This window comes from Anopheles moucheti, chromosome 2 (assembly GCF_943734755.1).
Source record: "Anopheles moucheti chromosome 2, idAnoMoucSN_F20_07, whole genome shotgun sequence".
Taxonomy (NCBI): Eukaryota; Metazoa; Arthropoda; class Insecta; order Diptera; family Culicidae; genus Anopheles; species Anopheles moucheti.
The window spans coordinates 86,316,058-86,343,676 of NC_069140.1; the positions used below are offsets into that span (position 1 = coordinate 86,316,058).

The following is a 27,619-nucleotide window of genomic DNA, read 5'->3' on the forward strand; positions in this document are numbered from 1 at the left end:
ACATTTTTCGCTTCCCCCGAGTAGCCTTTAATCTGTACGTTCAGCTTAGCATTTCTTACATCTGCTTGGAAATTATTTATCCCCAGCGTATAGTTCTGGTTGGGTCGAATGATCTTGGGGCCAACGATCAATAACCTAAAACGGAATTGCGTGCATAAACCGCAGTAGTAACCACCCCAAACACTGAAGGCACCTGCAAGTACGTTAATAGTTACCCATGAGCAGCACCTATCACGATTATCACCGAAAGTATTCGTAACCTTACGAACTGCCACATGCTGCTCCAACGTTGTGCGATTTGGCATCCGCTTCAGATGGTGTCTAAAATAGAACTGAATCATGAACACGTCCTACACGTCCTTATCGTGGAAGCAGATTCTGCCAAAGGGAAATCTCCCCAGAAAGACAAAAATACAACCTGCTACAATTCCGGGTGTTGATAACCTTCAATGTAAAGAGAACGTATACGTGGAGAAGAAACCATGCTGAACAACATATTAGCTTAACGCGAAGACTAAACAAACGCATCTTATCACAGCACTATCACCAAACTTTTTTGTGTATTCCACCTTCCTTGTTTACTGTAGAGTTCTCTCTCACTTCTTCTCACTTATTTTCCTGCCTTGTTTCTGTCCCTTGTCTCTGTCTCTGTCTTTCGAATTATATGCTATATTATTCTAGATTGATACCGACGTACCCATAACTGAACCTTCTATTCTTAGCTTTAAAGATTGATATAACATTCCTATTAAATCAACTCATAGCTCAATCAATCTGTATGAGTGGATCTGGCAGTGAAGCTACAACCTATTCACCTGATTCAACCTAATCAGCCTTCTTTATAATAAGGTTTCGTCTATCACTTCTGTTCGACGAATTTATATGTTCATGAAACGAGGCTTTGTAGCCATAACACAATAGTTTCACACAGTGTGAAATTGCATTTTATAGAATTGGAGTTATTTTCTCCACAACAGATTAAGCTCTTGTCCGAGTTCCTATCGCATGATTAGTAATGATTAGTTTGTTAGTAATGATAGTTTCATTCTATCCATTCGTCAACTTACCCAAAGACAGCAATTTAGCACAGAAAGCAGTAAAGAGCTTTATTGCCACAGCCAGCATGACAACGACGAGATGGCCTCAACGAAGTCATTATGGCAATCGATCAGGTGAAATATTACAAATCAGTTGGCTGCGATCGACTGGTGATGCAACTCTTCAAAGCGGCTTCGGCAAGGATATAGAGTATCATTCGTCGAATAATTGTAAGAATTTGAACACAGGAGAAACTGCAGGACGCTGAATGTTATGCACCCAGTGTACAAAAACGATACAATAAAGAAAAGGAAAGACTACTGAAATATGCCTCCATATAAACCATCACAGTCCTAAAAGGTGTTTTCGTTGATCTTTTCTTGCACACTCAACGAGATAAGCGGAGACTTTGACCAAATTTTTGAAACCCTAAATCTCGACATATTTTTAAACGGTGAATCGTGCGTACTGTGCGTCCCCACAGACTCCTGAAGACCCATAAAATTCCAACACGATACGAAGTACAGCATATTTCGCACACTGACACGTCCGATTATGACCAAACAATAATTCTCAATCGTCAAGAACCTTGTCGGATATCAACGGAAAATGTCGAACTATCTTAGGTGCTATACGTGGACAGGGCGTGCGGAGAAGGAGAACGAATTACAACTCAGTTGAACCGAGTTGATGGAGGTTATCCAGACCGCGGAGAAAGCCGGAAGTTTACGATTGTTGTGAGACGGATCCAACCTGAAAATTTCACGAGATGTACAGCGAGTTCTTTTGCTTTTTCGAGCGTGAGTAAGCGCAACTGTGAACAGATCAAGAAAAACAAATATATCTCTTATATTTCTAAACGACCACAAACATATTGCCACATCAGTTGTAATAATCTTGTTTCTTTCTCTAAAAGAAAATCCGATAAACAACTAACGATAATCATGTTGTTACTTTTCAATAAGCAAAAGTGAAGTTATTATATTTAGCATTGCTTTGGATCGCAGATTTCTCACGCATCCTGCTTGTCTACGTCGTACGATTTAATGGCATTGAAATCTAAAGAACGAAAAAAGAGAAATAGGTAATGTTAAGTGGCTGATGCAACGTTACTTGAACCACTTGCTTCTAGTAAACTCACGTTGATTGTACAAATCGTAGGCGATTACATATCCTGGATGTTTCATAGTCACATTGCCCCGCCGATAAGCGTTGACGGTGAAACATTTTCGTTCCTCATCCATTCCGTCATAGTACACATACACGGATGTGCCACCAAACCTAACAGCAACTTCCTGTGAACAAATGAAATTCTTATCACTTCTGCTGTTTTTCACTTCTTCCTTCAAATCATCTTACCATTATTTCACTCTGTTCTCTGCTGACCGGATACTGATCGACTACGTACCCATTGGGGAAGGTCACCTCGATCACCGCAACGGTTGAACTTTGGTCAGACCATGTTGGAATAAAACTAGCACATACATTCAGCTGCAGTTCATAGTCGGAAGTTGTATTTTGTCTCTCCACATCAAGCACGAATCGGTTCGCAAAGTAGACTAGATTTAAGCTGTACTGATAGATCACCTCCAGCATACCCGACCCAACTCCTGCCACGGTGACTTCTACCCACCGTGTGTCCTGTGGTATATTTTCATATTTGATGACGTCGAGTTGTTGTGAGTTTATGAGGGTTTGTTTCGGGAGCGTTGTTGTGGTTGACGAAGGTTGGTTGTATTTCACCTCTATCGCGTAGTCGTTTCGCGAAGGAGATAGTTTTTCCGCCAACTTTGTTAGTGCCTTCAGTGCCACGTAGGTACTCTGCACGTGTTGGTAGCTTTCTTTAACGAAGTTTTGGTTCACCAGCCAACGCATCAACGGAATAGCTTCCACATACTTCTCCGCCAGCACGTAAGATAATAGGGCGTAAGCCGTTGTTTCTACGCCGTTATCTGTCTCCCAGTACTTTTCTTTGCCATTTTTAGTGATGATAGACATGTTGATCAACCTTCCGATGGCCACATCCTTCAGCTTGTGTTCATTCAACATAAATGCATAGGTCACAATTGCTAGCTGGTAAGGATCTTCGATAGTTTCCACCTTGCCGCTTAGATAGGCCATTGCCTTTTCAATCACAACCGCGTGCTTCATTCTGGCGTACTCGTTCTCTAGCAGCGCCGTCACCACGTACGATGTCAATGGGATGCTGTCATACAAACCACCTCGCAAAGTCATGTGCACCACGTTACTGAACTCATCGAACCTTCCCGAACCGTGCTGCTTCCAGGCAAGCCAACCGCAAGTCGTCTCAAGCATACTCGCATCAAACTCGGTTATGTACTTCGACGCTGTTTGCATCGCCTTTGCAGCGAAGGTGGTAAGGAACAAGTGGCCTTCACGATTCCACGCTACAAACGAACCATCCGGCTTGTAAAAATTCGTTAGATTTCTATAGCCTTGGTACGAAAGATCAGTAGCTTTATCGATCAGATCCTTTTCCTTCGAGCCAATAGCATGCAAGTAGTCAAGCATCATGATGTTTGGCACAAACCAAACCATGATCTCCTCTAGAAAATCAGACGAAGGTTTACGTACTTCATCCAAGTTACCGACTACATCAGTAAGCAGGTTGGCTACGAACATAAGCAGACAATTTAATAGTATTAAAATGGTTAGGTTTAAAATTCACTTTAAACTTACGTCGCAGTCGGATCTCAATCTTTTGCGAACCATTATCAGCCTTCTTGTGGACATCCAAGTTCATCCGGAAGGTTTTATTTTGGTATGTATCGAAGGAGAAAAACCGAGAATCCTCCCTTGCGTGTAACAAACTTTCTGGCGTAACTCGGATCACCTTCTCCAGTGCGTCCGTTAGTCGCCTTGACTTAGTCAACTCGATCGTGGCCTCTACTCGCACCACTATCGCTTCGAGCTTTAAAGCTTTAACTAAAAATGAGATTGGTACCCCAACCTTCGACGGAACGCTGACGGATTTGATGTAAGTTGATTCTGCAACAATGGTTTATTCACATGTATTCAATGGATCACTTCAAACTATGATTGTAACTCACCTTCCAGAGGTTGGTCAACGAACCTCATCTGATCGTCCACTTTGTACAACGTCACATCAGCGATGTACTCCTCCTCAAGAAGGTTGAACAGTGTGAACTGCAGCTCGACTGCTTCATATCGTTTGATCGAGGACGGTAAACTCTCCACGATGTAGAACGGCTTAAACGTTGTGAACTGGATCGGCTCTCTGATGATGCCCAAACCGTACACCGGATCGATGGAGAATCCCGTCAAGTACCAGGATGTGATCGTATCTGACACTGTCGCATTCATCCTCTGCAATCCAGATCTTCCAATAGAAACGTTCTGCCATAGCCACGACTCTGGGAAGCTTCTCAGCTTTGGCTCTGACTTGGGGATCGGATTGTTTATCTGCAACTCGTAACGTGCCGCCATGCCGTGGGCTTCATTGAACTTCATGTCATTCAACGTCCGAACGAACAGTCCCATGCTCTGTAAAATGAAACCTCCAAGTGAAACCACGCGCAATCACTATTTTGCAAACCACTTTTCCATCTTACGCGAAATTTGTCTTCTTTCACGTTCTCAGCGTTCGAATCGTGTCCACCGTACATTCGCATAATGTCATCCCAGAAAGATTCATGGTCCTCATTGCGGAACGTCGATCTTTTGTTGTATGCGGCCAATCCCACGTATGCTCCCGGTCGTCCAGACATGTGCAGCTCGATTTGTTGTCCCGGTTCTGCCTTCTGCTTATCTATTCTCACAACAAACTGTTGATAAAGAGATACACATCTTAGAACTGTCAGTAATTATGGTCACACAAAAAGTTACCGATTCACTCACATTGTTCCGGAGGTCTTCAAAATTGATGTCCACATAGTCGTAGACGACTACACCGTTCACTGCAGTCATTATGATAATTTTTGCCTTAGGAGACATCTTCTCCGAGGCGATCAACCGAAAGACATATTTGTTATATTTGTTTTGATTCGTCGGTCTTATTGTACTAGAATCTACGATGTTCCCTTTGGACACTATGAAGTACGTGAAGAAAGTCACAGGATTGCTGCACGTAATCATAAATTGCAATAAACGGTTCACCAGAATGCTGGAAGTAAAGGTGGAATCGTTTATTGTTGGATTCGATTAACTTCTTGCTCATACCTTTGTCGTCAAATCTACTGCACAATCATAGTAACTATCTTATTCTTAGGCATCTTCGGCTCAGAATGATAATGAGGAAAAGAAGTCAAATAGTACATCGTACACGAGCACAACTGGATGACTTAGAGAGGTGGAATGAAAACAAATAACACGGGCAGTTAAATAGATCTTTGATACATAACAAACCATTTGTACTACTTTACTGCATATACAATCTTAGAGGAGAAGAGCCATGATAGAGACGATCACGCTAACAATCGGCGAACTTCCAGCTTATTAACAACCATGCGAACGAGAGTTTGTTTACAACTATGAAATATCACATTAAATTTAATTAATTTCTACTCACGGAGATCTTAATTCCAGTTTGATGTAGGCATTTGGCACGGCATGATCTTTAACCACCCTTTCATAAAAGTAGAATCCATCATCTTTATAAAACTGAAAAATTCATTTAAATTCCTGAGCATCACGTACTATATAGAATTCACACAAACACTTACGTTTATGTACATCGAATCCACACTATCGCTTGAGTTTAACTCCAGTTTGATCAAACCGTCCTTGTCACTAGTTGCAGTTGCTTCGTATCCAATATCCAGTATCTCCACCTTCCCGCTGATACCTTGGGCAGGTGTTCCATCGTGGTATCGGAACTGAAGCGCACATTTAAATGGTAGCCCTGGTAGAAACGGCGGCGTTTCCTTTATCAATTGCACACGGTAAGCATGTTTGTACACAGTGATCCGAGATTCTTTCACTACGGTGCGATCTACAACAAAAACGATCCAAAAATTAGTTCATTCCACAACTAACGGCGTGATCTATGCTCACTTGTGTGCTGCTCAATAAGGGTCGTCTTCAATAACACATCTTTTTGATCCTCGTGCACCTCAAAGCGGTCAACGAACGGCAGCTTCATCTGCTTTATGCCGTACATTTCAAACTCTATTTCCTGGTCTAGCACGTCTTTTTCCAAGTAAAGTTCTACCTTGACCAACCCCTTCACAGGTTTTCGCCGATAGTTGTTGGCTGCTATCGTCAGATTCAAACCTTGATGTACCTCCAGAGGAATTACTGATGCTAGTACCTCAAGATCAAACGATGGCAACACGTACTCCTTCACCTCAAACGGTTTCGAGACGAGCTCTTCTCCGTCCATCTGCACCGTGATGTTCCACATTCCAGACATTGCCGTTGGCGCGAGTTGCAGATCATTCTCGAACACTCCGGCGTGAAGTTTTGCCGATGGCCACTTCTCGATCTCATTGCCATCTTGATCGCGGATCGTTACGTGAACTGTTTTCACCAGTTCCGGAGGCTTCAGATCAGAGTCTAGCACTATCACACGAAACTTAACCGTATCTCCCGGCGTGAATACGGGTTTATTGGTCTGTATTAAACCAGATACAGATTTACCGAGGAACACCAAATCGGCTTGCTCGTGAAAGCTGAAGCCACTCTGTCCGTCGATTGTGAATGTGTAATTCCCAGCTGATAAGTCCGCAGGCATCTGCAAGAGAGTAAACGATCAACTTCCACACACTTATCTGTTGAATTACGCTCGTCCTACATTGAAGGTGATCATCCTGTTCATGTTTCGTCGCACATCAACCGTCTCCGTTAAGTTCAGCACACTCATGTCATCATTGGATCGGCCTTCCACCTGTAGCATCAGGTCCACTTTGCTCACATTCGAGTTGAAGTTACTGATCACAACCGTGTAATCCTGGTTGGCCCGAATGAATTTGGGGCCCACAACCAGTATTCTGAAACGGAAGCACCACAGGGCATTTATTCACAAACCAATGTTAACCAGCGAACACTGCAATCACTAGAGCCTTGATTCCTACCCATGAGCAGCTCCTATGAAGATTATCACCGTAAGTATTCGTGACCTTATGAACTGCCACATGATGTTCGAGCGTTGTGCGAAGTTGCGTCTGCTTCAGATGGTGTCCAATATTGTACTGAATCATAGCCAATATTCCGTTTTCGAACAGCTACCCGATCGTGAAAGCTTTACTGTTAATACATAATCGCAAACTGCTACAATGTCGAGTGATGATAAGAATTAATCTTTAAGCCGAAATGATTCACCGAAGAGTGTCAGGGTAAAACCTTCACTATCTTCTTTTTTCAACAGTACAGTGGCAAGTTTGTTATGCCGCAAGTTAACGTGCCAACGACCTGAACCGTAGATTAAGGAGTAATTCTTTTTCTAACAGCTAATCGCTTGTTGGAAGAATGGATGTCTTTCCTTTGCGTGCAAAATATACGCAATCCAAGTGCAATAAACGAATTAACAAAACATGCAAACTTTTCGTACATTATTGCAAATAAAATAAACAAAAGAACAAAATACAATAAAAATAAAAACACAAAAGATGTTATAACTTTAAAGCAGCATTCATCGTAACTAATTGTCAAAAAGCGTTTCAGAAACACTTTGTTAAATGTGGCACAGTTATATTTGCCTTTTTCGTAGTTTTCCATCAAATTTGAATAGTTTATATTTATATAGTGATCGATATTGTTCTATCACTATCTATCGTTTCTATTTGAAACGAAATGATGTAACATTCACCGAATCATTCTCTGTTCCGGCTTTTCCATTGAAAAGCAAACATATTTGGCAAATAATCCAATTGCAACTTCGTTCACTCCAGAACCGTCCGCTCGCGTGGCTTTTAGCTCACTCCATCGCTCCCATCGACAATCCCTATCCGTGCACCTGGTACCGGTGGGAAAATAGACTCTTCGTCCACTATCGTTCGTGCCACGGTTCCAACCGTACCTCGGGCAGTTCCGCGCACGGTACCGGCGGGTTCTTCTCGTCGGGGAGAAAGAACGCATCGAGCTGCATACGCGCGAGTCCTTCCGTGTTGTCGCACAGCAATCGCGCAATCGTCGCTTTCCGCACCTCACGCAGCTGTTTCGCATCGAACCCATGCTCGGCACCGTTTTCGAAGAAAAATCTATCCCCGGTACGCGTTCTCCGGAACTGCTCGAGCAAAATGCACAGAAACGTTGAACCAACGGTTGCGCCCGGGTGATGCGTTTCCAGTGCACCGGCCACGGCCAGCTCAACATCGTCCACCGTCTCGTACCACCGTGCTAGCTGCTCGACCGTGGCTCGTGGAATGCTGCCGTACAGATCTTCCCACCGGTTGGCCCGCTCGAGTCCGCACCGTTCGCGGTAGTCGTTGTAGCTCGCAAGTCCGTGGTCCCGGGCCCGGTGGATATCGATCGCCTTCAGGTCGGCACCGTACTGGTTCGCGTTCCGGAAGAGAAAGTGTTTGGCTTCGGGCGTCAGCTGGTCGTTGGCGGCATCGTGCGGCTGGGTGATCATGCCCCTCGTCAGTAGCTCCCGGTTGTTGCGCTCCTCCAGCACACCCGGACGGCGCAGCCAGTCCGAAAGCCGAATAGAACCATTCCGCACGCGATGCTACCGCAAATCGCTGTACAAACTGGAAACAAAAGGAAACACACTTGCTCCGGTTAGCTAAATGCCACACGAAACCATCCCCCAAACAACCGAGCAAAAACTCAACTCGAGCTGGCCCACTATCATGTTGTGAAAGTAGCGAAACGCAGCCGTCCCGAAAGCGTTGCTCACGGTTGGATCCTCCAGGGGATTGTAGTCCCGCACGAACCCGCCCGCACCAGCAACCGAGTGCAGCAGTCCGTGCTGCAGCATATTCTCACGGCCCATGTAGATCGGCAGCCAGTCGTTGTACACTATCGACTGGTATTTGCCAATGTTGATACGACGTGCCTCCTGGAAGAGTCGTTCATCGTCCCAGCAGCGATTGAGCTTCGAAAGTTCGCTCGCCAGCCGGTTATGCTCCAGCAGGTGAGCGATCTGCAGAATCGCCAGGTGTGGACTCTGGTTGGAGCGCAAGTCACCGGTGAGATAGCAAACGTCCGATTCTTCCCGCATCTGGCAGAGTCTGCTCGCGTTTGGATTGTGCGGTGGCCAATCTTGACCATGGCGGTGTTCCACCATCATCAGGCCTCCCCGATGCTGACGCAGGCTGGCCGTCTGTTCCACCCCGTTACCGTACACGATGGAAAGGTCCAGGAACGCAGTGACAGAGGAGAGTTGTTCGGCGGTGCCGTAGTTAGTAACGCAAGGGTGTTCCAGCGTAGTCTTGGTGCGTAACATACTCATACACTGTATGTCGTCCAGAGGTAGAACTGGATCATCCGACGGTACTTCAAGTGGCATACAACGAGGTGGCAGCAAATCTGGTGGAATTCTTTTCCCATTTGGACAACACTTCACACCAAACACTGGAACGAAATGGTCAAATTTAGAAGCTTCAATTTAAAGCCATAACCTCAAATACATCTTGAAAGTCCTGAAAGTCTGGACGTTTTAAAGGTTATAGCCGAAATGTTATTCGAACGTTGTTGATACAGGGTATCTCACAATTTTTTGACAGTTTCCCAAGGTTTTTTGATTGCGTACCAGGTATTTTTGAATCCGTTCCACAATTTTTTGACTGAGTCCCATCATTTTTTTTTTTTAATGCGTCCCACAATTGTTTGACTGAGTCCCACATATTTTTGAATTCGTTCCGAGGTTTTTTGACGGTTTTCCAAATATTTTTGAATGATACTTTAAATAAATTGTCTTTCGATTAATCACAGCAATATCCTGCAATTGTTCTGAACCACAGATAAGAGAGAGAAGGTCACAGGTTCAGATGCAATCATGGAAAACCGTGGGCCTCCGTATGTCATCTTTGAGACGAAAAAAAATTAGAGAAAATCGACCGCTGCGGATGAAGTGCTTGGTTAGCGTGCTTACAATCCGCAGAGATTTTACCGTCAAGCTCATCAATCAATGGTTGATTCACCTTCAACATCTCTCCTTCTTTTCAACCGGGCACAACAACCTCAAGAGGCCTAGGCCTGTCATTCCTGGCTTTTTTCGTCTCTATATATGCGTAGCCGGATGGTCTGTCATGTGTACAGAAAATTGATCGAGATGGGATTTTGGACTGGTCCTGACGTGTGAAGACCAGCGCCGATACCAATACATCATCGGACCGCCCCAATCAAAAAACTTCGGAACGAATTCAAAAATATATGAGAAACCGTCAAAAAATCTCGGGATGGATTCAAAAATTGATGGGCAACTGTCAAAGAATTGCGGGATACCCTATAAGATTGCTTGCTACGTATCTTGCGTTTCTTGTAAAACCAAGGACTCTTTTCTTGTTCAATCTTTTCTAGTTCCCTTAAAGCTTTTTATACTGATCTTTGCCTGTATTATCAATTAGTGTATACAAGTTTACTTCACTTTTCCAAGTGCAAGGCTCATCTCATTGCAAACAAATGTATGTGATCATTATTGCAAAATAAAACAATCACTAAAGAAGAAAATCTCCAAAGGTATCTCTCACACCGGCATTATAATGAAAAGCTAAAAGAATGAATCGCCTGGAGGGCAGCAGTCTCTTACTAGCTCACTGAACTTGCTTTGGAAGCTATTTTGCATTACTCAAAACAAAAAAATACTACAAAACCAAACCAACTCACCATCCGCGGTAAAGCTCATGTCATGCGCGACCAATTGCCCAAACTGCATGTTAATGATGGTGCTTCGCCGGTCCTGTGCTTCCGTCTCGCCGAACAGCGCCACCGAAAGCTGACGAGCGTTCGGCATCGGTCGGCCGGAAGCCATACGGGCCGGCTCGAACACTCCATCACCGTACTGTGCCGGCAGCAGGCGCCGGTACGGCCGATACGGCGTACCGTACAGTGGATTGTACAGACTGTTGCACGACCCATCCATCGTCCGGTAGGGTGTGTGGCCCTCATCGCAGGATGCAACCACCGGACAAACACCCAGCACCGTACGGATCGGTGCACGCGGTAGCAAAATTAAGCACACGAAAAATCGCTCCACACCGTGCCGCACGATTGCATACATTTGGGCGCACTCGCGTGGATGTTTAATTCGTTCACCAAAAACAACAATAAAAAGCTGCCGAGAAACAATAGCAAAACAAAACAAAATCACTTCAAAATAATATCCCAAACTATGCAACAAAAAAAAAAAACCACCATCGGAACACACGCCGATGCAACTGGTGGGCAAATTACCATTAGAATATGCCAAACGCAGCACAAATTATGCTGCACAATATTTACAGCGCGATAATTTATACTACCACAGCACCGATCCCGTATCACCGCCGGGGTTGTTGCGAAGACCGCGTGGAAATTCGATACCGGGACGGGAAACGGGGCAATAAGAATGTAATTGATACCCGCGGTTTGCTTTCATCGCTGCAACAATGGCTGCCTAATGTGACGCTGATGCGATAAATGCTTCGTGTGCGCGTGGCACGCGCTTTAAAAACACTCACCGAACGTTAACCGCAGCTTCTTGCCCTATATGCCCCGGGGCTGGCCCTCTACCGGGCCGCAGAACGGAAAGGGATTGTGTGCGGTTCGCGTTACTGCCAGGAACAAACAATGCAGCACTCCATTAGGGGATGGCTGTTGTGCAACGTACACGTATATACCGTAAGCTGCAAATTAAACCCTATCAGGCACCATTAACGTACACTTCCGCTGCCAACCGGGCAGAAGCACACCGTGGACGGGACGGAAAACTGTTTAGATTGTTTAGAAAATATTGCACCTCATTTTGCATGCCATTGTTTTCGGGGTGCACTATATATCGATGACACGGCTAATGTGCAACGCTGATTGATGAACTTGTGCACCAATCCGGTACCGGTGCGGTATCAGTTAAATCACGGCAAAACAAATGTCCCCGCGCCAACAAACCGATCCGGTGGTTGCTTGCCGCACAGTCGTATCTGATCGGTGCCGTTGTGTGGTTCGCGTGGTGCGTGCGAATAAACAGTCAAAGGTTCACACATAATGGATTTATTATCTCCATAAAAAAGGATCATTTAAAGAGCAGCTTTGATGATGTTTCACAATGAAGTACTTGTTTGATGTTGAACACAACGGGTCGGGCCTCTAATTGGAACTGTTTACATACATCTCATACCGGGGTAGATACTGCATTCAGTACAGTGTTTAGTTTGGTGAACGATAGCTAAACAGTATGCTCTTCTCCTGGCATTGTGTTCGTGAACTCTTTTATCCTGCTATCTGGCCCGAAACATATCCTTATCGTAAGACAAAACTGTCGTGTGGAACGGACAATATGCAAACTTATTCGGAATCTCGTATTGTTTTAATGGTGTCTGGAGAAATTTCTGAGGAATGGTAGGAAAGGAATGATCAACTTCAAGATCAGATGTCCTTAGGGTTCATTCGATTGTTACGTAACGCAAAACTTGCCAAATTTCGACGAATTTTGGTATAATTCTCATGTACGAAGTTAACAAAACCAAGTCTTAACAGGATTTGCATAAAGATAACATATCAATTTCCGGAAGACGCTTCGAAAAAAAGTCCTCAATCACCACAGATCCCAAATGTAGATCCAATATTCATTCACTAATCGTCCACTTAAAAAAGCTAAAGAAGCTCGTTTGGAAGTTGACATTACGTCGTACCTTGGCGAATCGATGTAATCTATGAAGAATAATAATTCGTGAGTAAATTATTTATCAGTACTATCACCACCATCAACCTTTGCTTTGCGTAGTTGTCTTCTGTTCATTCTCATTTTTTATTCACCTTTTAGACTAGCGGTTTTTTTTTAGATAAAACACAGATGAGGTTCTAAAAAACTAAGCATCATAAAATGCAGCACCATTAAAATATACTATTTTACCTAGTATGCTGACTTCAAACATGGCCATACAAGCATCGATCATGGTGCCGCACGTTCTAGTTGTCTACAGTGGCTCACTATGTCGTGACTGTACGTCCGAGTACATTCCAAATGATATTGAATAATGGGCTCATGTATGATGAATTGTATGAAGTTCTTTAAGATAGTGAATAACTAGGATGCATCATTATGAGACGGTTTAGAGCTGTTCAAGGTCAATTTAAGTCTTATGATTCGACGAGGCTTGTTATGTGACTACGGATGCGAACTGGATCCACTACTACACACCGGAATCCTAAATCACTATCTGAGTGAATATCAATCGACAGGTAGGCAGATAACATGGGATTGTTATCAAAATCCCTTAAATAAGTAAATTTTGTCTACATAGACTATGAAGCGAGAATCTAAGTATAATCTTATTGTATGTTACGTAACAAAAAGTTGAAGCCCCCTCTCGCCCGTATGTAACAAATCGTAACGATGGTTCTAACTCTCTCCCCCACCTATCAGCGTTACGTAATAATTGAATAATAATGAACCCTTAGAGGCATCTTAATTTAAGGTAAACATCAAGCTTATTATTTTATTATTTATTTCAAAAATACAGACATCTGCCATTAAGGCTAAATATAGGATTATTAAAACTAAACTTAAATTTCACAATAACAAGTCAAACTAAAATAAAAATATTACATTGGACATAGATCAATCAATGGCGAACATTAAATCATAACTTAAGAGGGATTATTAGTAAGGAGAAACAAAAAAAGATTTGAAGAACCAGGGGAGAGATGGAAATTCAAAAAGGAGGAGGCAAAGTTGAAAGCATGAAGTCATTGTAGAAACGGAATGAGATCAACAAAACCATTGAAGGACAGTTTGTAGTCGAGAAGAACTCCAAGGTCACGAATAACATTAACACGTATTAGAATACAGGCATCTAACATGTAGTTGATTACAATTCATTTAGACGAGCGTGTGGCCTTTAGACGAGATGCCTCTAAGAGATACAAGAAAACCTATCAATTACAATTATTGTCAGGAATTATGCAGATCGTCAAGGATTTTTGCACATCTGCGACATCAAGACTGTATGGCATTTTAAAATTCTAATCCGGTTTACAAAAGCTTATCTCTAAAATTGATAAATGATAAGACAGCATCGTTTTATAATTGATTAACTCTGAAGATTATCCCATAAGACATTCATCTTTGTAAAACATATTTATTATATGTCATCCGTAGGGCGTTTACCTTTCTAAGACAAACTGTTCTTTATTTGGTTTAGCAGCATAAGATGGATTTTAAGCCATCGATTCCAATTCACACCGGAAAGCCGGTCACACGCTACCACCGGGTTATCGTCACTGACAAGGAAGAATGCTCGCCCCTGTATTTCCTTAAGGCCGTGAGTATTATCACACAGCAGCTGGGCCATGGTTGCCTTCCGAAGATCGTGCAGTTGCCGGGCACTGAACATGCCCTCATTTTCAAAGTGGAACCGATCACCGACTCTCGTCCGACGGAACTGATCGAGCAGAATGCAACCGAACGTTTCCCCCGCCATTCCATCGCCAAACGGTCGTTCCAGAGCACCCGCCACTGTCAACTCGACGTCGTCCACTGACGCGTACTGTTCCGGCATTAGGGGTGCCGCTTCGGGTATCAGAATTTCATTAAAATCTTCCCATCTGGTAGCGCGCTTCAATCCACAAAACTCCCGATAGTCGTTGTAGGTGGCGAGTCCATGATCGCGGGCACGCTGGATGTCGATCGCTTTCAGGTCTACGCCGACGCGGCCTCCGTTGCGGAAGAGGAAGTGTTTGATCTCGGGTGTAAGCTGATTATTCGGAAGATCGTGCGGTTGGTAGATCATGCCCCGTGAAAGCGATCCATAGTTGTCATCCTTCTCCAGAACCGAGGGATTGTTGATCCAATCGGACAGACGTAGCGATCCGGTAGGTTGTGCGGATTCCGCCACCAAGCTAAAATTGCACAATGCGTTATAACAAATCTTCGTTCTTATCTTATACCCTATCGCTCAGACTTACTCCAAATGGCCGGCAATTAAATTATGAAAGAATCGAAAGGCAGCCGTTGCGAAGGCATTATCCACGCTCGGATCTACGGTGTGGTTGTAATCTCTGGCAAAGTCCCGCTGATGCAGGTCGGGCAATACCCCGGCCGCTATCATGTTCTGTCGTCCCAAATAGATTGGCAACCACTCGTAGTACACGATCCGTTGATACTGCGCTATGTTAATCTTGCGTGCCTGTTGGAACAGTACCTCGTCGTCCAAGGCTGGATTCAGCTCGGCCATTTCCCTCGCCAATCGGTTGTGCTCCAGCAGAAATGCCTGATGAATCAATGTTAGGTGCGGGCTTTGATTGGAGCGAATATCTCCGGTGAGATAGCACACGTCCGAATCGTCTTTCACGCTGCACGCAATAGTTTTGTTGGGATGTGCCGGAAGCCACTGTTGTCCATTCCGCTCATCAACTGCCATTTGTCCCTTGTTGAAGGTACGCAAACGATTGCACTGTTCGACTGAGTTCCCGTACACTACCGACAGATCCAGAAAGGAGGTGACTGTAGTTAATTGTTCTGCTTCTTCGCCTTCCTGGTGCGCGCAGGGATCCTCCAGTGTCGTTTTAGTGCGTACCATATTCATGCACTCCACGCCTTCCTCGCCCATCACGGGATCATCGCTCGCCACTTCGATGGGTAAACATTTCGACGAGGCAAGCTCCTTGGGGACTGGTTTACCATCGGCACAGCACTGTACGTTGCCACCTTGAGAAGGGAGAAAACACAACCGGAGTATGAAACGTTGCAATGCTTCATGTCTGCACCGACGCAAACACACTTACTACCCGCTGTAAAGCTCATATCGTGCGCAACAAACTGTCCGAACTGCATATTGATCAGCGTATTTCTCGGATGTTTCATTTCCGTTTCACCGAAGAGATTTAACGATAGTTTCCGTGCGTTCGGTAGCGCTTCGCCGGATCTGGTACGGTACGGTTCCCAAATGCCATCGGAATAGCTAGCCGGTACAAACCGTGCGTACGGTCGATTTGGTGTTCCCAAGGTGGGATTGAGCAAATTATTACAGGAACCATCGAGTTTGTAGCTGTGCACGTTGTCGCAGACGGGGGCTTCGGGACAGGTCGATTGTGACAGGGCGTAGCTCGATAGAAGGATGACGAAATGGGGGAAACATTGGGCAGCGTTCATCCTGGGCGGAAATAAACGTTGGGCTACAAAAAAGCAAAGTTCTTTAAAGTTGCACACACTGGGCACTTTTTATAGACAATTAATAACATATACATAATAGAAATACCGTATTTTTGCGTGTATAACGACCCCCTTTTAGATAAAAAGTAATCAAAGTTGAATTAAGGGGGTCGTTATACAAGGGTAGTAACTTTTCCATTCTAGCTTTATGGATTTAAGGTCGTTTTGTTGAAATAAAAGGATGGATAGATAAGACAAAGATGAATCCGTGGTTTCAAAATGTATGGAACAAGAGGCTTGGAGCTCTTATGAACAACCCGCAATGCTTGTACTGGATGCATTTAGAGGTCATCTACCCGCAGAAGTTAAACAAAATGCTACTCAAATCAAAACATTTCTGGAAGTCTTTGAGGGAGGTCTAACCAGTCAGCTGCAACCACAACCGTTTAAGGGTATGATAAGAGAATAATGTAGTAAGTGGATACAAGGGGCTGATTCGAATCTGACTCCTTCAGGAAGAATAAAAAAACGCACCATTCCGAAAAAACGAGATGGGGACGAAGCGATTGTCATCAAAACCTTTTAAAAATGCGAAATCAGTAACAATCTTGATGGCATGGAGGATGATACAATTTGGGAAGATAGTGATGACTGGGATGGTGACAATGATAAAGTGTTTGAAAACATCAGTGTGTACGATATGGAAGAGTATAATGAATAGTAATGTTCAAAATTAAATGTAACAATAAACTCGTTCCAATTGTCGAAAAAAAAAAGAAAAACAATCTATTTTCCTAAAATTTTGGATAATTCATCTGGGGGGTCGTTATACACGCTAAAATACGGTAATTGACATAATTAATCAGTCAATCAATATAGGTACACTTGTAATCGTTACTAATTCATATATAAATTTCAATAATAATAATAATAATAATAATAATATAAATTTCAATATTTCTTAGTTTTCCTTAGTTTAGTAGAATATTTTTTCAAAGTTGCGTTTTGATAAGCAAAAACATTTTGTAATTGAAATGTTAATGTATAATGTAACTGTCAATTGACTACTATGTTTAATCAGCATGCAGCAAAAAAATGATTTGAAGCATTATTGGGAAGGCCATAATCCAACTGATCAGATATTTTTGTCGATCGCTATTGAGTCTCATTAGGAGGGTTGGTGACCTTTTTTACAAGTCTTAGACATCTTTAAATTGCGCTACTCTTTACGGTGTAGTCTGCAATCATGGTATTCTATGCTGCGGTGACCCGAACAAGACCACTAATTAACACTTTGCCATTCTTCAGATAGAATTAAACATAAAAGCTGCCAAAACCATATCAACAATTTCCTCCTCAATTACGCATACAGTTTGAATAAAACCTCTAAGGCTGCTATTTACTGTTTCCATAGTAACCACATGAACACATGAACTGACAACGCTGTCATATATCGGCTATACACAACAGGAATGGCTACAAAACACGACACACTGCTGGGTTATCCTCTCTGTATTTTTAATCATACGATTTTATTCAATTTCCGAACATAACTGCAATTATTCATGTCACTTAAAGCAGCTCGTGTTTATCACCAATTATTGCAAATTAACTAGACAGTGTTAATGATTTGTGGCTCATAAATATCACTGAATTGTTTTCTCACTTTATGTCCATTTAATCTTCCACAAAAACAATCACCAAAATCCAATAAACACCTTCCCAGCGTTTGGAGCACACCTGCTTTTAGTCCAAATTTAAAAACCCTACCTGTCGCAACTTCTTGACAACCAGAGAAGTGGTATTTGCTACTGCTTTCGGTACACTTCGCGCCCGGCACATTTATACTGGGGCGTGGAGGCTTGCGAAAATAAAAATTAAAAAACCCATTGCCCAACACGCGGAACGCAACGGAACTAAACTGTCGCTAAACAAAAGTGGTTGCTATCGCTGCCGTGTTTTTATCAGCGAAACCGTCGCGTTGCATTCCGCGCATCGTTCGCCGTGGCCGGGCCCGGGTGGTTGGTTTATCAATCTCTCCGCCGGCCAATCGTACGTCAATAATGAAGCCAAGGTAATTGTCTAACCGGTAGCGGCAGGTCAAGTGGGCTCGCTAATCGGCTTCGTTTCGTTAAGACAGGTTGTTGCGAGCGTTATCGTGCCGGCGCCAACAATAAATTGGGAATGCATTTTTGCTAACGGTAGGAGAGGTTTCAGAATTTGGTGATATTTGAGATTGTTTTATTTACATTGTTTATTGTGTGCATTGTATGCATTATCAGGTGTGTAATACTGACCGAAACAGAACTTGGGTCAGCGGGTAGCAAGCTGATTATTATATCATTTCAACTCAAATGTTTTGGCTACTAATGATCATTGACGATCAATGTTTTGGATTTTTAACCTCTCAGTTTTAGTAGCCACAAAGTTTAGAATATCAAAATAATTAAATAAATAGAAAAGTAAATAAAAAATATGCTAAAGATATCAAAAATAAATAATTAAAAAGGTATATAACTTAAAACATTAAGCACCTTGATGCACCGTCCAGAACCATCACCTGCAAAAGCATTTAAAAAACACTTATAATGAACTTTTCGTTTTCTTCCATGTCTACTGGAATTTCTCCCAGCTCGTGAAGCAACATTTCCTCCCAAGGGAATTCCGTCATCAGCCGGCAGCAAGATGGCAAGATGCAAGTCGTCACACACCCGCGACACAATTCGATACCGTACCGATGCCAAAAGGCGCACACGCGCGTTCCACCTGAGTGAGTATTTTGGTTAGACGCCGATCGGTCCAGCACCCGGGCGCGCAAGGGGCTATGCATCGATTTCTGGGACAATGGGTCGCTGGTCATTGCACAATTTCGGTGGCAACTGCAAGGTAGGGAACTAACCACATTCCTGCTATAAATCACACTTCACCGAACCGAACGGCATACATTTGCATACCGTGCGTTGAAGGCGACAGGTGAAACACAAGTGAACATAGCTGAACAATTGGTTTGCAAAGAAAGTGGTCCCCAGTGTATTACCGGCGCTGTGTGCTGCAATGTGTCGTGCGGAAAACTTCATTCTGGTTGCGGTGCTGCTGGTGGAATGTTCCGGCCTGCACATGTACCCGGAAATATTCGACCCGTCGAAGTTCCTGCAACGGCCGCTGCCCCTGAAACGAGTCGACAGTCGGGCGACACCCGCGGCTGAGTTCCATTCGGATGGAGGCTTTAAGGATGGCGAGGTCGGGTTCGTTCGTTCGAACAGTGAGTCGGGCAAGGGTGGATACCGGCATAAGGAGAACTTCCACAAGAAGGACGGCAACAAGTATGGACACGAGCGACAAACAGAATTTGGCGAGTCCAAGCGTACCGGGGACGACCAAGCGAAGGAACACGGACGGCTGACGATGGACACGCATCACTACCGTCCAGAGCCGACGTACGAAGTCTTTGAGCAGCATGACAGGTCAGTAAGGTGCGCGAGACGCACAAATCTTCTCCCTCGTATTTAACGCCTTATCCTTTCAGTGATGTCGAAAATCCGGATAAAAACAAAACGTATGGTCTCAGCTCCAACTCCAACAAGAACAAGAAAAAACCCGCCGAGGAGAAGCCAACCAAGTCAGCCAAGTCGTCGCGCCAATCGGGTCCACGAAAGACGGGCTCGAACCAGAAGAAAAACCACACCGGCTACGAATCGATCGTGTACCATGAGAACGAACGGGACAGTACGGAGCATGGCTACGGCAAGAAGAAGGCGGTCGGCAAGATCCCCGACCAGAAACCGGCCAAACAGATTGCCCACGACGATGGTGCGGCGTTCGACGAGGACGGGCTAGAATCGGCCGAGCGGCAGACGGATGGGGACTATGCGCACGAATACGACGGTGACTCGGACGCGGGACGGGAATCGGATTTCAACGACAATTACGACGCTTTGCGCTTCGACAGTGACTTCGAGCGGTCCTTCGGCAGCGAGGAGGAACATCCGGAGGAGGCCGGCGAAAATGGTCGGCAGGCAGGAAAGAACGAAGATTACGATTATGCCGATGACGATCGGGATGAGGAAGATGATTCGGCTAATGAGGACAAGTACCGGGGCGATGACGATTCTGGCGAGGACGAGGAAGGCGAAGGTTCGGAAAAAGGGGATGAAGATCGGCAGTACGAGTACGCCAGTGAGGCCGATGGGGATGCGCAAGACTATTGAACGGTTGGTGCCGAGACGTAGGTGATTAAGATTAGCAGAAGTACGATATCGATAGGAAGCTGAAAGTGAGCGGCTAGTTAACGAGATACCTCGACCCGTAGTGCAAATATGTCGTAATAAATCGAACTAAATGGTACTGTTATTACAATGAACTTGTGCTGAATATCGTCCACTGTGCTTATTGAACCTCCCCAAAGCATAGTTCTGGTAAATAATCATTACATAAGATTATAACTAATTATGGCACTGCCATTTTGGTTGAATGGGTGCGTTGGCTTAGTCTAAGATCTTCCACCCAAGATTGTCTAGAGAATCATAAAATTCATAATGGAAATGGGCACGAGAAACTACACAAAAAGCGCACTTTACTTTCGAATGCTTCAATCTCCACCTCATTTTGCAGCATGATCACGATTTGCTAGAAAACGGTGTTCATTTGGTGAGCTTTTGCAAAAGCACCCTTAAATGTTCATTCGAAGCGTTCATTCATTCATTCATTTGAAATGCAGGGATCGTCGATCGGTTATGCTTTCGATTTGGAGTAAATTTTAAAATGCCATAAATTAAACGTTTTCTTCAATTTTGTTAAATTTTTTTTTTCTTAACTAATGTTCTATAAAATTGGAATAAAAGAAAGGAATAAAATTGTATTATACACATGTTTTGGATATCTTAAAGTAGTAATTTTAATATTAATAACAAAATAAAAAAAATCAGTGGTTAGATTTTTTCATAAACAAACGAATACGACTAACCCTGTTGAAAAGCACATTGCATTACAGGGCTCCAGCCTAAACACTGCCACCCTTTACTGTTGCAACCCCCTTGCACACGGGGAGCCATTCTTGATTCGCTACGGTCGCGTTAGCTGCTGGCCAACACGCGCCAGCACATACACATACAGACAGCCTGGGCCCGAGCACATTGACATCGCATTCCTCGCACATGGGCATTATTATGGGGAGGGTTGATGTTTGGTGGTTAGGTTGTTTTGTTCGCTTTCCTTCATTCTCTGCAACTTCCACCCGAGCACAAGTCACGAAGCCATCCAAATCACGCGCTTCACCCCTCGGACAGGGGTGGTAGAAGCAGGGACGATTCCACGTTCGGTGTGCACAGTGATGCTGTGAGTGGTCATAAATATGATTGTTTACATGAAATGTATCAAACATATTACCTTTTTTTAACTTTTTTGGAGAATTTGAGAGGTTAGTTGTAGTCCTCCAAAAAATAGTTTAAATAAAATTTTTATATAATTCCAATTAGTTGCAATTAGTAACAATACCTTCTAATGTTTAATGCATTCCATTGAAGCCATTTTAAATTATGCTAACTTGATCACTGATTTTCTTGCTGCTATAATTCGGAAACTATCCGGATGCTATAATTTTTTAGTTTACAATATTTGATCATTATTCTACAGATGGTAATAGTAAACAAAAGTTATTTGAACATGCCATCTGCTCAGCATTAGCGTTTTTGTTGCTCTCTCGATGGGCATCTCCCATCGGAAACGATCACAAGATCAGCCTGGTCGGCTCCACTGGCTGATCGGGCCGAGATCAACGCTGCGGCTAGTCGTCGGTACGTCCATCGAAGCGCACCTCAGTCTTCGGCTGTGCCTTCGAAGGCAAACATCACCTGTTCGGTCCGGTGGACGGTCGCGGCAGAAAGAAAAAAACTCATTGGTCAAAACGAACAACGAACGACGAACCTCGGTTGGGTGGGTCACGATACCACCCTAACCGCACACAAACACAGCGCCTCTCTCGCCCCTTTCTCGATCACGCATTTCGCCCTTCCTGCACCGAAAACACCTAGGGCAAAGCCGAATTAAGCCACATTCGACCGGCTTGCAGCATTAGCATTTAGTGCGAGTGATTTCGTTTCTTACTCTACCGGGGGTTGTGTTATTGTGCCGGGTGCGAAAGAAAAATCACGCGCGTACGGTGACGTTAAGACGATCCACCAGCAAAACGTCTTTTCCGTGCACACCACCGGTCAGCGGTTGGTATTATAACTATTTTCGGTTTGCTGTTCGGTTACAGTGCGAGTGTGCGGTTTCAGTGGTGCTTTGCTTTATCACACAATTCGGTTCGATTCGCGCGAATGTCTACACGCGGATTACGGTGACGGTTTTTTTTTTAATTTTCTTTCGTTTTGCTCGAGCGAATCTAAACCCCCTTTGGGCGTTTGGGCGAGGGAAAAAAGTTAAAGTATCGAAAAATTCGATACTGGTGTGGCGAGTGTGCCGAGTGGAAAGAATACAACAAAAAAAAACCCCCCCGAGTGACGCGTGAATTTCCACACGCCGGTGATTAGAAACGGGTATTTGGGGAGGTGTTGAAAATTGATCCAGTGTGAAGCTTATCTAGCGAAGGCTTAACATCAGCAGAATTTAGTGCGCGAGCCAGCAAAATATTCTACGCCGAATTCGGTTGCACACAACCGCAGCTCCTTCGCTTCGGTCGGATGGGCGTGTATGCAAATGTTGTAGCAGCACAAAACAAAAGTATCCACCAGCGCCAAGCGTAGGTGGTTTTCGTGGTTTTTTGGTACGAAAATAAAGATAAATTCTACGGCGAGCGAGTGCGGTGCAACCGATCGGTACAACATCGGCAACACTGAGCAAAGGTATGTGGATGACTGATTCCAATCTAGGCACTAGACACGAATATTTTGCCATCAATGAAATCTGGCGTGAATGGTGGTCTGTGAAAGGATTGTGAAATATTTTGAATTTTGATATACTGAACTCAACCCACGTTGAGTTGTAAAATGATGGAAAACACACTACCGAGATATAAACCACATTCCAGTGAATAATATATCATATATTAAAATACCCCTTAGCTCAATAACGCTCGACAGCAGAATTAATGAATAGCAACTACTTTTGCAAATTAACAATGTAAAAGGTTTTATTGTTCGGTCTTGAATTGAATTGCGCAGAACGCTGAATGTTCAATCGCAGTATGCAATGGAATGGAATGTGGAAAAAAAGCTTCCCATTTCCATGAAACTCGTCACTAATTGTTCTCGTAAATTTTTTTCCAATAAACACAAATATTTTCACTATTAATATTCACTGCGTGTGTTTGAGGTGAACACGTGTAACCTGATATCGAGTTGAAAGTTCGATCCGTTCAAGTAGATCGTTATTAAACAAAAAAAACCTCAAACCTGTGAAGGTGACGTTCAAGGTGGAGTTTTATAACAACTTCCCGTTTATTTCACTCCAATATTTTCCATTTGCTTTGCTCCTAGTGAAGTAGGGCTGTATGCCGAAATTGCTGCCAGCTGTAAAGCAATAAAAGAAATCAGATCAAACGCTGCCCTCTCGCAAGCGTGGGGAACCCAAACCACACCGGCAGATTGTAACATACAGCACAGCCCGCCTGGCGCTTGTCCAAAGCTGCGAAACTGCATGCAACTAATCGATTTGCTATAATTGCAAAAGGTTCAATCTCTCATTTAACGACTACGAACTGCAAGCTTGGGCGGCGTTAGTGTCTTAGGTCGAACATAAAAAAGCCCACCCCCACACACACACACACACACACACACGCCCACTTAGGACGGTGTTAGATAGGACACAAAAAAGATATATAAATCGCTCAAATACGCACTCCCGCATTCCTCCATCAGCTAGTGGATTTTATGCGCACGAGTGCTTAAATTCGCGCTTTGCTGATTCGAAGTTAGCGGTGGTTTTCGTCTGTGTGTGCCTCTCTCTCTCTCTCTCTTTCGCTTGCCACACACATGCTCGCCCGACTGCTCCATTTTGGACAGTTTATGGCCCACCACCACCGATTCTGAGGCATAAGGCTCCCGCTCTTGGGCTCCTTGCGTAGTATAAAATACACCCCATCCATCAACCGCCAGCTGCGAGGTCTTCAGTGTTTTTAACATATTTTTCTATACTTCTTTACAAGGGGGTAGATTTTCGGTTTTGTACGAAACCCGCGTTGGTCCTCCATGGGGTGTGGGGGTTAGGCCATCCAACCTCCTCACCCCCTCGAATCGCGTAACCGATAAGTCACCATGCTTGGTGGCAGGAAATTTAATCGTTTTTTTTTCTTGGACTCTGAAACTCTATGCTCGAAAAATCGCACGCCTGTCGCCTGTTCCAAAAACCCCCGGTGCTGGGGTAGCGATGCGCCGGCTACGGAAGCGATCGGTGTTTGCGCGTGATGTGGCTAACGTTTCGCTTGCTGCTACTTTGTCCGCTCCGCGATAAACTGTGATGAATTTTCATGATCTCGAACGGTAATCATACCCACCAACCGCGGAGGCACAGTTATCGGCAATAAATAGAAATAAATTAAAGGGTGGGTAATATGGGGTTTCAAACATTGTGGACGGAATTGTAAAATTTTATTGTTTTATAATATTAATCTTTTTTTTTTGTCGTTCGAATATTATCATGCAAATAATCAGTTTTATTGCCTCTAAATATTTATGCGAAAATTACTTTGAAATAGTAACTTATTTCATTGATTTTTTTTCCAACCATAATTCCGGCTCAAGCACTTGTGGCGTAATCCTGGTCACGGCACCATCCAATAAAGTATGGCTCAAAGGGCGACTTTTAGCATTTTTTTAAGCTTTTAAATGCATTGTGATAATGTAATATCGCGTAATAATTAAAAAAGAAGCAATAGAGTGCATATAATCAGTAAAATTGCTTAATATGTGCTCTGCTTTCTAATAAAATTTAGTGCAAAAAAATCCCCATTTAATTTTATTTTACCAATAAAATAATAAATAATATTCTCAACCACAAATGTCCTAAACCCATTTCCACCACTCTTCATGTGTCTTGTACCTGCATCCTATAATAACAATTCCTGTTACGTTTGGCATTCTGGGTCCTAACAAATCGCCCAACTTGTCAGTAGTTAATTCTAGGGTTCCACCTTTTCAAAACAACCCTACAATCTAGGCACAATCACATCATCAAACCTAATCAACTGTTGAAAACTCGCTCGCTCTCGCTCAACCAAAAACCCGCTTGATCGCTTGTGTGTCTTGCGTATGTTTCCTTCCAAGAGTTAAGCCCAAGAACCGCTTCCCAGCTCGAAAATCAACGAAACGCACAGGATATGATAGAGAAACTTCACCGCGTAACAAATCATCCCGTTGAATAGCCCGTGCAATACACCCGATGGGAGATGATTTACGTATCTTTCACCCCCTTGCACCCTTTCGCAGTGCCTTAGCCCAAGTGGCCAACTGCCTCCGCATGGCTTACCTTTTCTGGGGTTTGGTTTTTGGCGTGAATGCGGGAAGTCTCCGCATCTCCCCCAGCACGGGCTACACAGTTACAAATGTGATAATTAGTGGTAAAACGGTTTATCTTTTATTACCCTTCTCGTAAAAGCGAAACTTCTGCCCAGTTTCGCGACTTCCGCGCGGTTCGGTTTGCCTCCACATTCGATTGTTAGAGGCACCGTTTTTTGGGGCGGAATGTGTGTGTTGCCTTTTGACCGCAAGCTGCTGGGGCTATTGCTGGTCGGCCGAAAACGGTTTACCTTCCCCAAACAGGGGGTATAAGTCAACCATCTTACCCGTAAGCGGCCCAATGCGGACTTCTAGGTCAGCTGGAACGGTTTTATGTGTGTGCTTGCTGCTACCGTACCGTCCGTACCGTGTCTGATCAGAGCCGTGCTTCTCAAGAAGCCGGTGTCGGATTAGAAGGTATTCGGCATGGGCACAAATCCGCCAAACCATCGCACGCTGCCATGGATGCTCGTGTGTCCGATTATATTCGCTAGCCATGTGTGGCTATTCTAGGCTTCTCTCTAACGAAGTGATAGAGAGAAAGAGGGTCTGGTTGAGGTGTTGCAACATGCATTTTATCACGAGTCTGCACACGCCACGAGAACGGATTTGGCAGAACGTCACTACGCCAAATCCGCCGTGTGGTTGGGCGTGTATCATAGGAAGGCAAAACCGAAGATAGAACTTCGTTTGCCGCACACTGAGGGAACTGGAGGTGAAAAGTGAACAACAAATGCAGTCGACGAGCACGACCTAATCCAATTAGTCCTGTGTCCGGGGCTGCCAGTCCGGCCGGACGCTAAATGCACATGAAGTGCTCGTGCCAATTCCACACGGTCTCGCATTACAATGCCCGAGAACAGAAAGACCCAGTGCAGGGTGTTCAGGTTGGCTACCCATCAGGAGATTGATGATTTAGTGAAAGAAATTGGTACACCGACACTGGCAAGGTGTGCCAGTGTTACGGTCATTCGGTCCACATGCGAATTATCATGTTTTGCGATAGTAATGGTAATCGGTACGCTTCCTCCACAACTTGTTCTAAGGATGGGTCACTTTTTAAATGCATCATCGACCATCGAGTGGGTTTTCTTCGAGTGACTGTGGAGGAGTTGTGTGGAGCTATCCCAGTGGCTTTACACATGCCCACAACATGGGCTGCAAATCCCACTGTATCGATGTTGGTATGATTTATGCAATCCCGGCCCCAAACCGTTCCGCCACAATTCCAACCGACCAAATAAAGAAAGTGCGCAATCGTATCGGACCATTGTAACGAGATTAATACCTCCTAATGCTTCGCTTTGCTTGCCATATCTCTTGTGTGCCTGCTTGTGCCATTTTAAATCGAGAACCCAATTCCCAATTTTTCCAATTTCCACACTCTCTCTCTCTCTATACATCTCGTACCGCCTGTGGGTTATTGCAATATTTCACCGATACAGGCGGCAATCCTTACCATGTCCGTTTTTTTTTTTGAAGTCCTGTACCATATACCCTCGGTATGAAATTGCGTACGTACCACCGTTGCTACGTATAACTTCACTTTATTCTTTCGTTTTTCCTAATGGACATTTTAGTATCTCTAGGTTCTAGGTGGGCTTAAGTGCAATAATTTAACAGTTTCCGAGTGAGAACTGCCATGGGAAAACCCGATTCCACTTATTGCCCCGCACCCGTACCAAGAGGCGATCTTCATAAAACGCATCCGGCTGGCCATTAATGTGTTGCAATTATTTATTGGACATTTGTGCAAAGTGTTTGTGGGTGTCGTCGGGAACTTTTAAGACCCACCGGGGCCCACAACTTTTCGATTTCCCCTCCATTCTCGCACAAAACACTTTCGCATCGATCATTATGTACCATCATGGCAAAA

The 27,619-nt window shown here is 44.1% G+C and overlaps 3 protein-coding genes and 1 pseudogene across 3 annotated transcripts; 1 reads left to right on the forward strand and 3 right to left on the reverse strand.

Moving 5' to 3' along the window:
* Nucleotides 1-2,050: 2,050 nt before the first annotated feature.
* Nucleotides 2,051-7,196, reverse strand: LOC128297024 (thioester-containing protein 1 allele S3-like). Its single transcript, XM_053032573.1, has 12 exons — nucleotides 7,092-7,196; nucleotides 6,812-7,007; nucleotides 6,073-6,751; nucleotides 5,742-6,010; nucleotides 5,588-5,679; nucleotides 4,918-5,182; nucleotides 4,632-4,844; nucleotides 4,110-4,563; nucleotides 3,739-4,047; nucleotides 2,398-3,671; nucleotides 2,180-2,333; nucleotides 2,051-2,097 (listed from the first exon to the last, which is right to left on the reverse strand). The coding sequence occupies exons 1-12, from the start codon at nucleotides 7,151-7,153 to the stop codon at nucleotides 2,051-2,053; spliced, it is 4,014 nt and encodes a 1,337-aa protein (XP_052888533.1). The 5' UTR covers nucleotides 7,154-7,196.
* Nucleotides 7,197-8,005: 809 nt separating this feature from the next.
* Nucleotides 8,006-11,182, reverse strand: LOC128298063 (peroxidase-like; annotated as a pseudogene).
* Nucleotides 11,183-14,273: 3,091 nt separating this feature from the next.
* Nucleotides 14,274-16,252, reverse strand: LOC128299747 (peroxidase-like). The gene is made up of 3 exons (XM_053035799.1): nucleotides 15,886-16,252; nucleotides 15,067-15,808; nucleotides 14,274-15,000 (listed from the first exon to the last, which is right to left on the reverse strand). The coding sequence occupies exons 1-3, from the start codon at nucleotides 16,250-16,252 to the stop codon at nucleotides 14,274-14,276; spliced, it is 1,836 nt and encodes a 611-aa protein (XP_052891759.1).
* Nucleotides 16,253-19,306: 3,054 nt separating this feature from the next.
* On the forward strand, nucleotides 19,307-20,460 carry LOC128298746 (uncharacterized protein DDB_G0290685-like). Its single transcript, XM_053034525.1, has 2 exons — nucleotides 19,307-19,716; nucleotides 19,779-20,460. The coding sequence occupies exons 1-2, from the start codon at nucleotides 19,307-19,309 to the stop codon at nucleotides 20,458-20,460; spliced, it is 1,092 nt and encodes a 363-aa protein (XP_052890485.1).
* Nucleotides 20,461-27,619: the final 7,159 nt, after the last annotated feature.

What these genes read in the sequence shown, in the direction of transcription:
- LOC128297024 (XM_053032573.1), bottom strand. Translation starts at nt 7,153, where the DNA reads ATGTGGCAGTTCATAAGGTCACGAATACTTACGGTGATAATCTTCATA. An exon ending in CGTTGACCAACCTCTGGAAG is followed by an intron (nt 4,048 to 4,109) that starts GTGAGTTACAAT and finishes CCATTGTTGCAG; the next exon opens with AATCAACTTACATCAAATCC. An exon ending in CTACGATTTGTACAATCAAC is followed by an intron (nt 2,098 to 2,179) that starts GTGAGTTTACTA and finishes TTCGTTCTTTAG; the next exon opens with ATTTCAATGCCATTAAATCG.
- LOC128298746 (XM_053034525.1), top strand. Translation starts at nt 19,307, where the DNA reads ATGTGTCGTGCGGAAAACTTCATTCTGGTTGCGGTGCTGCTGGTGGAA. An exon ending in GTCTTTGAGCAGCATGACAG is followed by an intron (nt 19,717 to 19,778) that starts GTCAGTAAGGTG and finishes TTATCCTTTCAG; the next exon opens with TGATGTCGAAAATCCGGATA.
- LOC128299747 (XM_053035799.1), bottom strand. Translation starts at nt 16,252, where the DNA reads ATGAACGCTGCCCAATGTTTCCCCCATTTCGTCATCCTTCTATCGAGC. An exon ending in TATGAGCTTTACAGCGGGTA is followed by an intron (nt 15,809 to 15,885) that starts GTAAGTGTGTTT and finishes TCCCTTCTCAAG; the next exon opens with GTGGCAACGTACAGTGCTGT. An exon ending in TTAATTGCCGGCCATTTGGA is followed by an intron (nt 15,001 to 15,066) that starts GTAAGTCTGAGC and finishes GTGCAATTTTAG; the next exon opens with CTTGGTGGCGGAATCCGCAC.